The sequence below is a fragment of the Gymnodraco acuticeps genome, unplaced genomic scaffold (assembly GCF_902827175.1).
Source record: "Gymnodraco acuticeps unplaced genomic scaffold, fGymAcu1.1, whole genome shotgun sequence".
In the NCBI taxonomy this organism is placed as follows: domain Eukaryota; kingdom Metazoa; phylum Chordata; class Actinopteri; order Perciformes; family Bathydraconidae; genus Gymnodraco; species Gymnodraco acuticeps.
In genome coordinates, this window is record NW_022989900.1 from 295,764 (window position 1) to 313,896 (window position 18,133).

Genomic DNA, 18,133 nt, shown 5'->3' on the forward strand with positions numbered 1-18,133 from the left:
TATTCGCTTCAGGAGAATATTTGAATGGGAAACTGGATACCTCAGTGGGAGCATTTTGCTGGTGAACCTCTTTACCAGGTTGGGGGGCATTCCATGTTCTGTGGCATGGCGAAAAAGAAAAAGAAGAAAAAAACACATGTAACACGCTAATCAGCTGAACTATTCAGTGTTGTTTTCTCTCTACAAGTTGTGTTGTGGGCACTATGTTTTTGGTAAGGTGGTTGATTTGGGTGCCAGGGTTCTGTTGGGGACCCTGACTTTATGGGGGGGGCTGTGACGGCCCCAGAGCCTGGGGCCTTTGAGTGTGTTGCAGGTCCTGCGATGGGGTGATCCTTTCCCATCGTCCATCCTCTCCTGTTTTTGGTGTTGCAAATAAAGTGCCGTGATTTTTGGAAACTTTGAGCGTCTCTTTTTGAACTTTCTTGTTGCGGCCAACGGGCCGGTCGTAACATCCCATTTTAACTTATTTACCTTACATAACAATGAGATTATTTATATGGCTATTGGCTTGTTGTTATTATTATAATCACAAGAAAACCATCGGTGTGAATTGCTGAATAATGATAAATGTTTATAGTTATTGTAGCTGTCTCACTTTCTAATCTGGTGTCTGTTTAATGCAGCAGGTCTGTTTGAAGGGAGTCGGAGGTCTCGGAGGGAAACGTGGGCACCAATCAGCAGCTCTCCTCCTCCTTCCTCCCCTGTCCTCCCTCTTCCTTCCCCATCCTCCCTCCGGCCTTCAGAGCGCCTGGCACAGGAACAGAGGAGGCAGAGGAAATGTTTGCCTGTCTCTTATCTGCAGACTGAATGAGGACGATGAAGAGGAGCTTCTCCACTTTCTTATCTGGAGATGTATCCCCCAGTCTGAGAGCTACAGCTGCTGCAAAAGAGTCTGGACTCAGAGTCTGGGAATTGAATGCTATTTAATATGCCCTATGGTCATTTCAAAGATGAGTTATAATAGGTTATTCAATTGTACAACCTTGTAGGTCTAGATGCCAGACAACGAGAAATACTATTACAATCACAATAGAGAGGCGAAGTCCCTCCCTCTCCGGGGGAGCTCCATGGGACCTTATTTCGGAAAAAGTATGTATTGAAGTCAATGGAGAGAGAAAGATTATCTTTCGATCCCGTTTGAATTGTGCCACGAATTACACACATGATGTTTGTCGATTTAAAAGTTAATTTTGCAAGTCAAACAAATAACAATGTGTAGTAAAAATGTGAAGTAACACTTTTTTGTGTGAAACCGCTGAATGAACTACATCTCCAGTCTCGCACCACACACCCAGACGGCCGTCACGTTGGCACATTTCTCTTCTTTCTTTCAGAATGAGGCGGAAAGTATTAAAAGAGATGAAAATCACTACAAGTCTGGGCATGTTGAGAGCTGTACATACACACAAGGGGAGTTAGTCGTTTCGTAAGAGCCAGCATGCGGGACTGTGATTCTGGGATTTGTAGTCTTTCTAGTTGCGTATTTTTCATAGTCTTATATTTCAACAGTTTTACGACAAACTGACTTTTTTGACATGGAAATTATTTTTTTAAGATTGACAAATATCATATGTGTAATTCATGGCACAATTCAAACGGGATCGAAAGATAATCTCTCTCTCCATTGACTTCAATACATACTTTTTCCGAAATAAGGTCCCATGGGTCGGAAGTAGATGGGCGGGACTTCGCCTCTCTATACCAGAAATGTAGAAGTCATTACCAATACCAGTGAATTCTTGATTTTATTTACTTCAACATTTACTTATTTATTAGTATCCTGGTTTTTGTTAGGTTAACAGTAAACCGCTGTAACTGTAAATAGGTCATAATTCCCATCCTAATATCTATCTCTTTATAATCTCCTCTAAACAACTGGATTTATTCATGTCTCTCACCAAAAATTATATTTTTTAAGATTATATTTGAACGCATCATGATAAATTCTTACTAATTTTCCTTAGGCAAATACACGTTTTACTGAATGAAGATTGAATGCAATCCACTGATTGTTGCAGTTCCTGTACTGAGTGTCTTTATGTCTGCGATTAATATTTTGGGACGTGGTCATGTTGGTGAGTCTCACTAACGTCACCCACATGTCCAACATGGCCAGGATTTTGCCATGTCTTGCACCACCTGCTCTTCTTGCCACTGCCATTCAACATGTTGAATGTGAGGGATGGTGTTTAAATAAATCTCTTTGATTGGCTGTTCAGCATCAGTGAATCAGCGCACAAGAAATACAGCTCGGGGCTGGTTTACAACCATCGATTAAAAACCTAGACTTAATAAAAAAAAACTGGTTGGGCGTTGTTCTTCCCAGGAGTATCTCAACTTTTATAGGCCTTAGTTCCACTACTACTAGAGTAGGGGTTAAGAGGGCACACATAGAGGCTCTTCTCTTTTTTCATCCTCACCTGATTATTTTAATACAGGGATATTTTCACAACGACGTAAAGCTAAGTGGTCAGTAAGAGTGTTGTGAAAATGTTTCAATTAGTGTATTATTTCAACGACTTGTAAATCTCCAGTCAACAGTTTTCCCTTTTTAAATGATGAAGACAGACCACAGTTGCCTGCTGATATGGACAGTTATTTCAGAGTGTTCGTGATATTTGGCTATGGGCTGCAGTCTTTGCGGTGTGTTCAAGTACAATATTTGTGCTTCGACGCAGACAGAGACACCTTTAAAGTCTGCAGCGCAACAAAGAGTGAGCTGCAGATCAGCGTTGTGCAGATTAAACCTGTTGTTTACATTCCCGTGGAGTCTGTGGAGTGTAGGGGGGGGGGGGCTGAGACGTGTGGAGGGTCAGGCGGAGGTCAGGCGCTGACGGAGGAATGAGGCCCGTCTTATCGGCTCCGCTGTGTGGCGTCAGTGTCATGGCCCGCTGATAAATATGTCACACACATTGTTAAGTGTGTGTTTATTTGAATTATTGATATTGTTGCTTTTGCGTTTTTTTCTAGTTTGTCTGAAAGATTGTTGTATGGTTCTATAAACAAATACAATTTTGTTGTAAAGTGTTGGCAACTTTTTGAATGTATTCACAATAAAGCTTTAAATGAGCAAAACATTTAACTCAGTGAAAGTGGAATATAATAGAATAAATATTTTTAATTATTTTAGATTTTTCTTTTCGTGTATCCTATAATATTTTATAAGTATTTATTTACATTTTATTTTGATTAACTTCCCTGGTCTATATACTGTCTTCCAACCTATTACTTATATCTTATATTGTGTTTTATATAGATATATGACATGTTTATATTTATATATTTACGGTTTATTTTAGGTTTTTAGCTTATATGGAATGTCTTGTTAACATGCTTCTGCTGAAGGGAGATGCTAACTTCAGGGTCAGCCATCAAAAATACGCCATCCCAGCACCACTCTATGGGACACATTTCAATGTTGACCTGAAATGAAAAGTCAGAGTCTCAGAAAGTAGGAGGTTAGAGAGTGAGATGACATCTCTTTCCTCTAAGTGTGTCACTCTGAGAGGAGGGGGAGGTCAGTGGTGGGTGAGACACGAACCCTCCCCCCTCTGTGGAACAATGAAGCAGGCAGAGGAAGTGCAGAAGAGGCCCTGCTCTGCTCCTGAGCTCTGGCTTTGATCCCGAGCGCCTCCGTCACACACTAACACTGACACGCACGAACACACACAGTCCTTGAACTGAGTGCATGATCCTCCACAGGTGTACATATACACACACACCTCTAGGCTATTTCTGACTAATACAGTGATGACGTATTTTTGTAGTCGGACCCTGAAGGTAACATCTTCCTGGTTCCCTCCACTAAAAGCATTATTGCAGAGAAAATAAAACTCTCTGGCTAACACATGTTTATAATGTTTTATTGTATTGTTCAGCAGGAAAATCTCCACATATAAACACCACTACAATAAACATAATTTTATTGTACAATATTTAATTTTACGTTCTGTTCTTGTATACAGTATCTTATTGTATTTACATGTATATAGACTCCTGCATTTACATGGTCACTTACAACATTCTCTGCATTATTTTTATTCTAATCTATTCTACTCTGTTTTTTCTTGCACAATTTCAATTTTTGTATCTGTTTTATTGTGTTATGTCCAACTATGTTGCAGTGTTGGAGGAGCTTGGGACTAGGGTTGCAAAGGGGCGGAACATTTCCGGTAAATTTCCGGAGAGTTTCCGGAACATTTCCATGGGAAGTTAAGATGGGGAATTTTGGAAATATTCCATATTTGAAATAAATAAATAAATGTAAGTTTTCCTCCCTCTCGCTGGAATATCTCCGTGAACGAGCTTAAGTTTCTCTTTCGATTGCATGATATAGCCCAGCACAACACCTTCGTCACATGTTGCCACTTGCTTGTACCATTTTCAGGCGATTTGTAATCTGTTCTAGAAAAACGATGTGTTTTTGGATATTTGGGGAGTTAGGTGGTCCAAGAGTGTTTTTGTATTGGTTAAGTGGTCCTTGGTATGAAAAAGTTTGAGAAACACTGTACTAGATGAATACATTTGTATGTGATATTTGCAATTTAAACATTAAATAAATATATTGCCCCATAATATCATCAAAACTAACTTCACTTTGTGTAGTCCACAGGCTCAAATGTGTGGCTTCATTTGTCTTGTGCTTTGGGCTCAAAAGTGTGATCCAGTCTTCTAGAAATCATCTGTGCATGTGATGGAGGAATGCACAGTGCCTGTAGGGGGTGTGGTCTCAATAGCCATGCAGTAAGCAGTGTGCTATGTAGATGTGATGTGTGAGGAATGGCATGGATATTCAAGTGTACTTGAATGGCATCTGTTTGTTTTAGTCAAGATTATGCTAAAATATACTTTCCCCAACTATATTTAAGTTTCCTAAGAGCCAACCTTCAATTTAGAAAATTCCCAGTTTATTCCCATAAATTCCCGTTAATTCCCATGCAAAGTTTCCATCTTTGAAAATTCCCGGAATTTTGCAACCCTACTTGGGACTAAAGATTTCTAGTACCATATTTACACTGTTTGTGTATATGACAATAAAGCCTTTGAATCTTTCAATTAAACTTTTATAATTTTTGAAGGGTAAATACTATCGTCAGAAGAAAAAGCTAACATTTGGCTATAAACTAACTACGTGACGCTCAAATGACTTCACGTCCCCACCGCTTAGCTAAAGGCGGCTAATGTTCGACCTGATGACATAGTAGTCTCAGTTAGACCCTAAACTGAAAGATGAAATGGAAGCCAATTGGAATAACACATCCATACATCCAAACATGCATCCAAAAGAGTTCAGCTAAAGTCAAAGTCAAAGAGTTGAAAGTGCAGAAACCCAACGTGTGGTTGTAACTACCATGTTACGTCTTGAAATGCTTTCAATTGCATCTTGTTTCTCAGAATAAACAGCATGTGTTGCTTTTTCTCTGGGTGGAGTGTGAGTTTTGTCTCAGCTCTCCACACATATTGTTCAGGAGGAAGTGGCTCCACACCCTGTTCCTTTTCCTCAGAGACCTTCAGATTTCTGGACTGTCCGTCATCACATTCAACATTAGCAGCCCTTGGCTTGATTATAAGTAGTAATCCTAAATCCAAGTGAAAAATCCCATTGCTTTTTGTGGAGGGAATCAAATAGATGCTAACTTCATGGTTGGACTACAGAACTGGATCCTCCCTGCACCACTCTACTACCAGACACCCCCCCTCTGCACCTCCACCTCCAGTTTACAGCATGTGACCGGGCATGCCTGGGTGTGGCGGCGGGCCGAGCCTCCACTTACAGGAACAGAGATAGGGTGACGTAACTACTACTTTCCTGCAAATATCGTAAAGCAACAATAAAATACATTGGAAATAGACAATACACTTCAGGACTTAAAACATCTTAGGTGCAATTCTATGAATTAACTAAGTCTGTCCACTATATATTGGACTGTCCCTTTAATGCACATTTCCCCATTATGAGACGAATAAAGGATGGTCTTTGAAATCAGGAAATTGTGGCATCTTTTTTACAATTGTTTAATTTGTGTTTTTGTCTTACATGTGCAAACAGGGCCAAGTTAGGCTTTTACTTTGAAACTTTATCAAGTTGTACGCAGTTTTTCTACATGCACCAACCAACAAAAAGGTGATTAAAGGAAAGAAAGACACAACACTGCATTTTTTTTTGACAGCTGCATGTAAACAAAGATAAGTGGAATATTAATGCCATGTCAACAGAAAGTTGAAATATTATCTTTTTTGAATAAAATGCACAAAACGTTTTTAGTTTTTTTTGTTTATGTAAACGTAGTGCGTGTTTGTGCCTCCGAGCTTCAGTTTGAGGTGGCCTCGCTGGGAAAAGAGCAGCGAGAGCCTCTTTGTCGTGTGCAGAAAAACTTGAGACACAGTGTGGAGTCAGATTGCAGGGAGAGAGAGAGAAAGGGGGATCGAAGGATGGGGGTCCACATACCAACACCGTGACATAACCGCCTCCATTCTTCCCTCTGCATTCACACACTCGGACAATGGCTGGCACAGAATCTACTCTGGGGATTTTAGGGAGAGAAATAACTGAAACTTAGATTCAGATGTCACGCTGAGCCTCAGACGTGCAGCTGAAACACTTTTAAATATGCACAAGCCAAGTTTTCGGAGAGGAAATGTACTCCATTTTTAGCTCCACAATTCTGACCCAAATTAGAGCTCTCTGAATTCCTCTCATGCATCGTGGTGAGAAATATTCTTCATGTACAAACAGAGGCTAAACTCCCAAACTGCAGTCTCACTTAACACAACAGGATTCTGGGTATTGTACTCCAAAGGTTCATTTCAAGCTTTTCCAGACCTTTCAACAATGGTGTATTACATATTTGTATACAAGCCTGCTTATTGTTGCACTTCATCACAATAAATCAGTCGGTCTTTAAAAACCACACATTTTCTACAAAAGGATGACACATTTTAAGAAAACATAACAGAAGGAGGATTGTGGGTATTTTACCGCTGGTTAATAGGCTCAAATAACACCACTTCCCAAGACAAATTCAAGCACTTTTCAATTATTTCAAGGTGCATTTTCAAGCTTTTCCAGCCCCTTACAGCTGTGGTAGATTACATATTTATATACAGTATAGTATGCTGATTATTGCATTTCTTAATCACAATAAATCAGTAGTTATTGCGCTATAACACCCACATTTTCTACAGAAGGGTGACAACTTCAAGGAAATCACAAGAGAATTTAGAAGAGAGGATCTGGGTAATTTACTGTTGTTCAATGTGCTCAAACTACAGGCTTTTTATTTCAATTCAAGCACTTTTCAAGTAGGTCCATGTGCATTTTCAAGTTTTTCCTGTGATAAATAACATGTGTTTTGAGTATAGTATGCTAATAATTGCACTGCTTAATCACAGTAAATAAAAAGTATGAAAACACGAGGATTCTGGGTATTTCTGCTAGATAATGGGCAGTGGCGGCCGGCCCATAGGGGCGCCCCCCCCCCTCTATATATTATATATATATATTTTTTGTTTTTTTTTGTTTTGTTTAATAAACAAGGTAAATATTATATAATTGGTATCAGTAAAATGTATAATCTACAATAAAATCTCATTTAAAATCGTGTCGATGTCTAAAGTTACTGATAAGTCACATGTTTCCTGCCTGGCCTTGCCCGTGTATCATTACCCTCTCTCGTCTGGGCGCTATGCACAGCGCCCAGACGAGAGTGCAGCAATTGCAGCAGAAGCCAAATGTTGCTATCTTTAAACTATGCCGCCAAAACATAATTTCAGCCAATCAGCGTCGTCAAATCTGATGGTCACAGGGCGCCTACGTCAGCGCCCGGTGCAGTCTGTGAGTTGTTTGGACTCGTATCCAAGGAGAGAAAACAGGAAGCTGTCATTCACTCTGGAAGCTATCATTAGCAGCTAATGAAAACTCAGTTTTTGATCAGAATAACAGCTAAAGGTGAGCAAATCTCCGTGTTTTGCTACCTAAAGCTACGTCGTGTGATGTCTGTATTTGCTTCCCCTGTCGCGAGTTCTGATCGCTCAGTGGTGATACTTCTATTTCTAGAATCTGTGGAATCTCAGCTTGTTAGCTAAGCTTGTTTGTGCATATCCGATAAGTAGGCTATATCGATTGATTTATACCTAGAGTGCGTTAGCATTTTTTCGCTCAGGGCTCATTTAGACGCTTCTTGTGAGACTTGTGTTTTGTTTCGGTAAACAGGGTTCATATCATCAGTTAGCTGAGTTTCTTCCTGTTAAATGAGCAGGACACATGAATAGTTTATTACATTTTAAGAAGCCCTGAGACACAGTTTCGTGAGAAAAAAAACGGGGGGGAAAAGCCCCTTAACAGGTCAGGGTGTCCGCGGGGTCTTAAAAAGTATTACAATTTGATAAATCAATTTAGCGAAAATTAAGGCTATTAAAAAGTATGAAACGGCATTTTCCAAGGTATTAAATGTTGTAGCTTGTTTTCAATAAGTATATAAATGGTCCAAAGAGGTTGTATTCTACAGTCTGCCTGAATGTAATCATTGCGTAGGTGTGTAGTGTGATTCTGTGTAGTTTATTTATGGCATCCCGTTGGATTTTACGTCATCTGAACAGGACATCGCACGCTCACTGCTTGATAGCAAGCGAAGGTCCGTTTACGCCGGTTGTTAAACAACATCGTTATGGGGAAATGCAAGTCTGCGTCCAAATGGTTGGAAGATAAGGAGGAAGAACAATCAAGGATCAATACTGTAGTAAATGTGAGGTAAAGTGTGTCGCCAATGTAACCGGTTAAAACTTGAAGTGGCGATCAGGTCTTAAAATGTATGGAAAGGGTCTTAAAAAGGTATTACATTTGACTTCAGGATTCCTGCATATACCCTGCAGGTTAAATGGGAATTAAATAATTGTGAGTGTTCCCAAAGCAACTCCAGTCAACTACGTATTTATATTCAGTATAACATGCTAATTCCGCACTTTTTTTTCACATAAATTGGAATGTTATTGCGCTATTAAAAAACAGATTATGTTTTCTGACACCTTTCTACAGAAGGGGGACAAAAAAAAGGTAAACAAATGAGGATTCTGGGAATTGGACTGCTGGTTAATGGGCTCAAGTGACACCTTTTTCAAAAGCCAAATTCAAGCATTTCCAGCACCTTACAGGGATGGTAAATGACATATTCATATAGTGATTATAAGACCTGATTGTATTACTGTCAAACTAAAGTGGTTCAGGATGAATACAAATGTCACTAGAGGTGTGTACAGTCAGCAGAACGATGCATTCACTGTCATTTAACATAAAAGTCGTGTGACATCAGAGCTGCACAGATGAAAAAGAGCTGTGCAGAACCTCCATTACATAACGCAGGTATAAAAGAAAACACCAGCAGCCATTACTCTCCTGCACACACTACACACAATACACCACACGCACTACACAATACACACAGGATGTAGCCTCAAACTACATTCATTATCGTCTCGTTCTCCTTTCAAAGCTTCTATAAAAAGTTTCCTGCTCCGCCGCTCTGAGCATGCTCACAGGCAGCTTAATCTGGATCTATTTATAATAATAATAAGAACGATGTTTATGTGAAATATAGGAAGGCAGCCAACTATCAACACGAGTTCAATAGCAGGGCAGCATTTATATTGTACTGCCTTAGCCTTATACTCTTATTAATTCACAGATGCTGCACAAAGTGAGGTGGGAATATATAGTGTCTATTGGGGATGTCACTATATAAAATATAGTTGAAACCAATGTCAAACGGGATTCCACATTTCTCTATACCAATTCGTTACCACGGTAATAAACAAACCAACATTTCTTAACATACAAGCTAACAGCTTACGTTAGCTATAGCACGCAATCTCAACCTATATTTGTGGTTCACAATGTAGCAATATGAGGGAAACTATGGCAACCATCCATAGTTATTTTGCTGCGTCCAAAATAAATGTTGTCCCAGGGATAACTGGACGCCATTGTCTCAAGCCCTTTAAATAAATGCCTGTCCCTATCTATTGCAGAAAGAGCTAACAAAATGGTGTCTGAGCCAATGTGGATGACTGATGAAAACCTTCCAATTACACACATGCAAATAGTGTTTATTTATGTGCCACCGAAGACAACAAATCAGAGATCTTCCTGATTGAAACATAAAATATAATTAATTCCACTAAAATCAAAAACTTCACTCCCGAGTCGGTGTCAAAATGCTGAAAGACAATATGCGTATTCTGCATTGCTGAATTTAGAATAGGTTAGCACGGGCTCCAGAGTCCTATGGCTGATAGAAAATGTGTTTGGGACGGAGCCTATTTTTCCCAGAAAATGCTACATATTCAACAACAAATATGTGTTGAACTCGGCAGGATAGCTAACGTTAGCCGTTAGCACCTAATGGAGTGAAGTTGCATTGCGAGTTACCATAAGAGTTGTCATAATGCATTTAAGCTCACAAATTCAAAATTATTATTGACCAAAGGTAAATTATAACTTTATCATGATGTAATCTTGTGAAACTTACTTTTTGTTGAAAAACTGTGTTTTCCAAAACAGAGAGGGAATACGACCTCTTTAACTTCCAGACAAAAGAACGTTTGAAAACACTAATTAAAAAGGGAGTGTATTCTGAAGTTCATGGGATTTGTTGTTTTTCTTTTCTACTAAACTTCCGGCATCATGACATCCTTAGAAAAGAACTGACAACTCACTCTTTCTTAGGACTCGGTGTTTAACTTTCTCTAAGGCAGGGTCACTATTGATTGATTTAAAACAAATCAGAGTGAGACATCCTTTTTCTTCTTCTCCTTCCTCTCCTGTCAGACTGAGGTCTGGCCCCGGGCAGCCCGGGGTCCTGGAGGGCCCATCAGCCCCAACACACAGAGCTTTGTTTCCATTCAGAGGTATGACAGAACAGCTTTAAATCCTGCAGGCATCCTGTCTGTTTACTGGACTAATTAAACATTTAACACACCAACAGTGGAGCTGACAGGCAAACACCATCAGCTCAAACACACAGGCAGAATTTCACAGAGGGGGTTTATCGCTTTCCCTCAAATCTGTGGAAACTTCTCTCCCGGGTTTAAAGGTTTTTTTTCTCAGAAGCAGCTCTCAGTGGGATGCCATGGATGGGCTGAACAAACAGAGTTCAAGGAAACGTCCTGTCCCTCAATGTGCTCCACTTACATACAAATGTGATGTCAAGTGACTCGGGTATTCCCTTTTTGTCAGCAGGAAATCTGAGCTGTATGGCAGCGAGCGGAGAACAAACGCTGCAGTAAAATGATTTCTGACGAAAAGACACTAGTTTGCTAATCTAGTTCTGAATGAATGAAGCGTTTCGTTGCAGGAAATCAGTTCTATTATTACATTGTATTACACGGGTACCATGCCTGTGGTGAATGTTCATCTCATTCTTTAGTTTTCTTTATGCTTCATTGCTTTAGCATATACAAAAAGGGTAACAATATGCTAACATACTGTTGAAACTGTACGTGATCACCCATGTTATCCTTTGTTTATTGCGGTTTTTCTTATCACTTTATAATAATAGAAGAGTAGAAAGTAAGTGAGGTGTTATTTCAGGAGATTATTAGAAGATCATTTGAGAAAATAAACGACGTCAGCCTTTATCGTTAGACTTAAGAACGTTTTTGAAAATATTATTTAATATGTTAAAATGTGTTGCCTTCTTTTGGTTTATGAATGCCATGGAACTGTCTTGTTTTATTTAACCAACTGTCCAAATACCAAAAATATTAACTGTGCTACCATATATGAAGAGAAGCATTCGAGATAGGATCAGTTAATATGTTGGCATTTATGCTGCAAACAAATGCATTAGAAAATGAATTTGAGCTCTTTTCTTTTTATTATTGAAACAACTGAAATGTTTTTAATTTCTTTGTATATTTTCAATATCATTATAGAGGTATTAACCTATACATTGACCTCTCCGAGAACCGGCATTTGAACAAAAAAAACTGAACTGCTGATCTGTATGTGGTGAAAATGTCAATAATCAAAACTGTGTGAAAACAAAATGTAAATCATCCTTTAAGCTATTCATTCATTTGGGTCGGTAATGTTTTGATTTATACCCGTGGTAGGTTTCCTGCAGTAAAACAGAGAAGCCTCACTCTCTCACCCAGGATTTCGATTGGAGTTAAACTTTCCGAGTGAGATTTGAAGTCCCAGAAGTCTTTGAGGTAAAGGGAGTATGTAGGGTGAAACTGAGACGAGCTGCAGAGTAAAACCGTCCATAATAACACAGAGGCTCTGCAGAGAGGCTGGGTTTTGTGGCGGATGATTGTCTGAGTTTTAATTCAAACTCATAAATAAAACATTTCAGTCTGAGCGAGTGTGTGGAGTAGGGCTGAACGATTAATCGATTTTAAATCGAAATGGTGATTTGAAATGATGCAATTATCAAATCGGAAAGCCTGCATTTTTTTGTTCTTCTTGTGTGTCAGTCATCCACACCAATCAGAAGTGCTGTGCTCCACATGTATCAGCCATTGTTAACCAATCAGAAGTGGCCCATGATAGAAGGTGATAGACAGATTGATCCAATCACCTGCCAAGTATTTTTGAAATACTTTTCCAAATGGCTTCCAATGGAGCTTTAGATGGTTTGGTGAAACAAAGAGTCTGGGTCAGGTTAGTAATGCTCCATCACATGTTTCTATTACAGGGTGAATAGAAACATTCACCCTGTAATAGTGATTACAGGGTGAATGTAATGACGTTTTACATTGTGTAAGCCAAGTAAAATACTGTTAGATTGTACGCAGAACTAATTAACTTGAATCTTAAATATTACATTTGTTATAGTTTTACTTTCTCAAGGACATTTTCTGTGAAATTATGTCAGAAAAAAAGTCCATCCTGTAATTGTATATAGAGCCAGAAAGAGCGTACATTACTTTCACTTTCTCAAAGCATGGATCACCAGTAAAGTGGATTTTCGACATTAATAAATTCCTCTGAAATTTGCTGGAGAGACTATGTACTTTTGTACTTAATTAGAGAAGATTTAGGGATTTCCTTGAATGAAAACATCCATTTACTCATAAAGGAAATAAGTATTGAATTGAAACTTTTGGCCTCCATATATGTTGTATATAATAGGCTTTCCTTTAGATACAGTTTCTGTTTGTATTAAAATAAGCATTAACTGAATATGGAATCAAACTTTATGGGAATATTTGTCTCTAGTTTTACTTTAAAAATAAAACTTCTTGCCAGGATATTTTAATGTCAAAAAATAAAAACATCACATTTTCGAAGATTTAGGAAACAATTGTTTTGCGTAGAAATGGCTCCGAAATAAAGTGGGTTTCTTAGATTAGTTTCCTGAGAAAAATGTAGCCCTTGCTTACAGTGTGAATGGGACTAAATGAAGTGTAACTGTCCAAGCACTTTGTTAAAGAATGCCTCAGAAGTAACTTGAGCTGATGAATAATGGGTTAAACGGTAATGTAATAGAGTTGCATTCACCGAGTGCTGACTGTGAATTGCAGTGCTGTGGGAAGGGATTCCACAGCGGCCCCCCCACCCAGTCCCCGTCCCTCCCCAGAGATATAATTCCCGTTAATCCTGGCGGGGCACCATCTGGGAGATTCGGGTGATAGTGGCGCAGCAGATGTCAGGAGGACAGTTTAGGTCACAAATATGCATTAAAAACCACGTAACATGCACTGAAGTATATAAAGACAAGACTGTCAAAGGTTTTCTTGTTAGTAAGTAAAAAAAGCTTTTCCTTATGAAGAAAACCTGGCAGAGTTCCTGCACATTAAACAGCTGTAACAATGATGGAGACGCTCTCATGTAACCTAGGAGGTGATGGATGGGGCGTGTTGGGTTGGAGGACAATGGGGGGGGGGAGGGGGGTCATGTGACGGTTTGCAGGAAGTCCCTGAGGGAGCAGGACGAGCACCTGCTGCCAAGTGATTCTGCGTTCATGTCATGTGGAACTTTCAAGAAAAACTACTTTCCGACCCATGGATATTATATTAGTGCTTTTCTGATTAAGTACATCAACATCAATATTGCGACAATATTGTAAGCTGGACCTTTGAAGCTTTCATTAAAAAAATTTTGATAAATACCTAGCAATGTGGATAAAATGACGGTTTGAAGTGGGTAAAGACAAATAATCACAATTTAAGAATTAAACACTACTAAAGCAGCCTATAAAACCAGGAAATGACCAAGCAATCTCTAGTCTTATAATAATATGTCCCTATTTTGCCCAGGGTCCCATTCATTCCTATTGAAGTTGTTCTGTGCATCCAGAATGGCTTGACTTTGAAGTACAAAAATACCCGGATCTTCTTTAGATCTTCCAGCATTCTTCCGCATCCATTGGAACGTTTTACTTACACCCCGCCTCCAAGTTTTAAACCCCGCCTGCCATTCTTAAAACCTGTCTTAAGCTCCACCTCCCCGTTGTTAACTCCGCCTCCTAGCAACTTTTAGGATTATTTTTAAATAATGGCTACTGAAGTGTTCTCAGAATCAGCATCGGTTTTATTACCAAGTAGGTTTACACATCAGAAGAATTTGCTTTGGTATATTCTCACTGGGAATCAAACCAACAAGAAAAAACAAAGCTAGTAAAACATGGAGTTGGAAACTAAATGTATAAGGCGTAACATTTGTATCCAGTCGGATATTTGAACTGGAAGGCCTCTGAAGTCAGATTTCACTAAACTTGACCTCAAAATCCAAGATGGCTGCTCCTTGCATTAACAGTGTGAAAGCTTTAGTAATATAATATACTGTTTATTAACAATTCCCAACGAATGGTCGTTCTATCCAACTTGTATCTGTATATTTATATATTGTTCTCTATAACATTGTGTAATTTGGGTTTTCTGCCTTTTCCTAAGCGCTTTTTATCAATGTGTTATCTTTGTTGCTTTCTGCACACTGCTGGATAATATAAATGATGTTGACAATAACATATTTCTGTACTTTCGCTTTCATTCTTTAGAGTTAACCTTCTGATGGTTACTCCCATCCTGAAACTTTCATAAACGCATCATGTGTTGACCCCCTGCAGAGGTCAGAGGTCACGCAGGACGCGGGCCGTGTGATAAAAGGCGACCTCCTGCCGGCCCCGGGGCCCTTTTCTCTGTCTCCAGCAAGCAGCGAGGCGACAGAGAGGCGTCTGCACCCGTCACACGGACAGAGAGAAGGAGGTCAAAAGACTTGTCTCTTAGAGATCCAGACTGAGGCTAAACCTTTTACTCTCAGAGATCAAAGATAATACACTGGTGTGGTTGGAATCTACATTTGAAGCAGTAGCTGTCCTCAAATATCCCATGATGCAACATTTATGTATTCACTGCAGACGATCATTTTTGTCAAATGTATTATTAATTCAACCTCAATAAATATCACATTTTCAGAAGAAGAAGAATTGATTTGGAATTTTAAATCTTTTTCCACTACATCTTAGCCGTTCTTGTGCATCCTTGATGGTTAAAAAGTATTGCATACAATTCAGTTGCTCAAATCATTTGTAATATGGTATTATTGTGAAACCGTTATTTGCTCTCCATGTAAAAAGAAAGTCAGAAAAATTAGGAAAAGCAACCTTTTAGTGGTTTTTACAGGTGCAACAACAAGTAAGGGACCCAATTCAATCAGCGAGCAACATTTATACAACACATCTTCCTTGAAGTATCAATGGTGTTTCCACAATTTAAAGCTCATGAACACATCAAAAGGAGACCATCCGAGGAGCACTTGAATGCATCGTTGTTCGTAACCTCTATTATTTAGCATTAGCCAATGAAAAGCAATTACCAATAACAACAGGAAGTCCCTGCAGCTTCAGAAGCCGCAACCTCCAAAGATAACTGTGAATGCATCAGCCATTTTTCAGAGTAAAAGCATATTGTTACCTACGGCCATTTTCCTGAACAAAGGCATGGTTTAGCCTACAGCCATTTTGTTTTAATAAAAGCACAGTGTAACCTAGTGTCACTACCCGATCTGCCGCCCTGCCCTATCTGCAGTGCGCATGTGCGAGATGGTCCGCCATATTGGACAACTACGTACGGCAACTCTAATAGGACACTTGACACAGTGGCTTTTGGCAAAGCACAAAAAGAATAGTGAAGTCACGTTGTAATAACAATAACTCATCTCTCTCGTTCAGATTAATATTGTCGGGTTTTTTGAGTGTTCTTTTTCTGCTTTGCCAAACGCCACTGTGTTAAGTGTCCTATTAGAGTTGCCGTATGTAATTGTCCAATATGGCGGACCATCTCGCACATGCGCACTGCAGATAGGGCAGGGCGGCAGATCGGGTAGTGACACCTAGAACCAATTTACAGAATAAAAAGCATGGTGTAACTTGCAGCCATGTTTTCAAAAATAAAGGCATGGTGCAACCAGTGTTTCCCACAGATCGGAAATACACTTGTGGTGGTAGCCGGGAACCCGGGGGGTTGGGGGGTGCTAGTGGAGCACGCTCATGAACTGTTCGCCGGAGCCTCGCAGCAGAGTTACTGCGGAGCGCATAAAGCAGACCCTTCATGCGATAGCAGAGCGAACAGGTACAGGAGGGGTAGTTAATTGATCGCAGATGGTGTCGTGCTCGCGGACGGATAAAACAAGAATACAACAAGCCCGCCCAGGTAAAGTCTATGTGTGGGAAACCCTGGTGCAACCTACAGCCATTTTTTCAGGATAAAAGAATGCCGAAATGTACAGCCATTTTTCAAAAATAAAAGCATGGTGTAGCTTACAAACAACTTTTCAGAATAAAAAAATGATTTAACTTACAACCATCTTTTCAGAATAAAAGCACGTTGTAACTTATAGCCATTTTTTTCAAAATAAAAGCATAGTGTTACTTACTGTTCCTGTTGGCTTTGAGCTTGGACAGCAGCTTCTGGGTGGACAGCAGGTCTCCGCTCTTCGCCGCCTGCAGCAGGTCCTGCTCCTTCCCCATCCTCCTCCTTTAACCAGCGTTATTTAAAATCCTCCTCAGAGCCTCATGCTGCGTGTCGGACGCATGAAGACCTGCCTCAGGTGAGACTCTCCACACTCAAATTCATATAAGTCCTCTGGAGTCTGCCTAGGCGGGGACACTGATCCTAATTTCCTACGCAGACTTCTTTGCACTCTTTTGTTCTTGTATTGGGGGGAAGATGTTATTTCCAGGATGTCAGAGGAGAAGGTGATGTGGTTCAGTCCTGAGGAGAAATGAGAAAACCAGATCAGAAAAGTATAAAACTGAAAAACCCTCAGGAGCTCCTGAAGGTGTTTTACTACGACCACAAATGCTCTAATGAGGTCAAGTTAAAGAGTTAAACAGATGAACAGGATTTAGGTTGAGTAGCATTGTATAAACCCAAAATCCATCAGAGCTGATCCTGTTTAATCCCTTATTAAATCTAATCAGGTTTACTCGCAGATGTTGTACGCAACTTAAAGTTACTACAAGGACTACAATTCTTCAGAGTGGCGCTGGGTTGATGTATTTCTGTATTCCCTGGTTTCCTACACAAAAACACAAGGGGATTTTTCCATTGGATTTTGGATAATTCAATCAATCAACGTTTAGTTATATAACCCAATACAGTGTTTCCCCTAGGTTTACTGCTTTGTGGGGGGTGCTGCCTGAGCGGGGGGGGGGGGGGGGGGGGGGGGGGGGGGGGGGGGGATATATATTTCTTACAGAGAGGAGCTGTGGACTATTGTTATTGATTAATGCTTCAGTGTTTCTTAGGGTCATAAACACTAAACTCACAACTTAAAATGAAAGAGTTTAGTTTATTTAATAAAAGAGCACATGTTCAATGTGAAAAGTGACGTTAATAGATTATTTGGGGCTATATATATTTAAGCGCCCCTCCAAGACAATGGTAGGGGAAACACTGCAATATCACAAATGTTACATGTGTCTCAGTGGACTGTACAATTTGTACAGAATATAATTGAGAAAACAAAATGCCTTGGCAAACAAAGGTCAATGATAAACATATTTTGTTCAGCAAGATAATCTCCACATTTATACACCCCTTTATCATTGTTCAAATTTAAAGGATATTAAATAAGTGAAAAGCTAAACTTAGGCTATAAACAAACTACAACGCCACATGACAACTGCTAAGC

At 39.6% G+C, this 18,133-nt stretch overlaps 1 protein-coding gene across 7 annotated transcripts in view; it reads right to left on the bottom strand.

Annotated features, from left to right (window-relative positions):
- The window catches only part of LOC117540188 (caskin-2-like), a 96,953-nt gene that overhangs the window by 75,798 nt on the left and 3,022 nt on the right, over window positions 1-18,133 (bottom strand). For all 7 annotated transcript variants that reach the window (XM_034206790.1, XM_034206763.1, XM_034206783.1 and 4 more), the window contains one exon: window positions 16,874-17,211. In XM_034206790.1, the coding sequence (XP_034062681.1) occupies window positions 16,874-16,967 (94 nt within the window). In that variant the 5' untranslated portion in view covers window positions 16,968-17,211. The remainder of the gene's footprint in view (window positions 1-16,873; window positions 17,212-18,133) is intronic.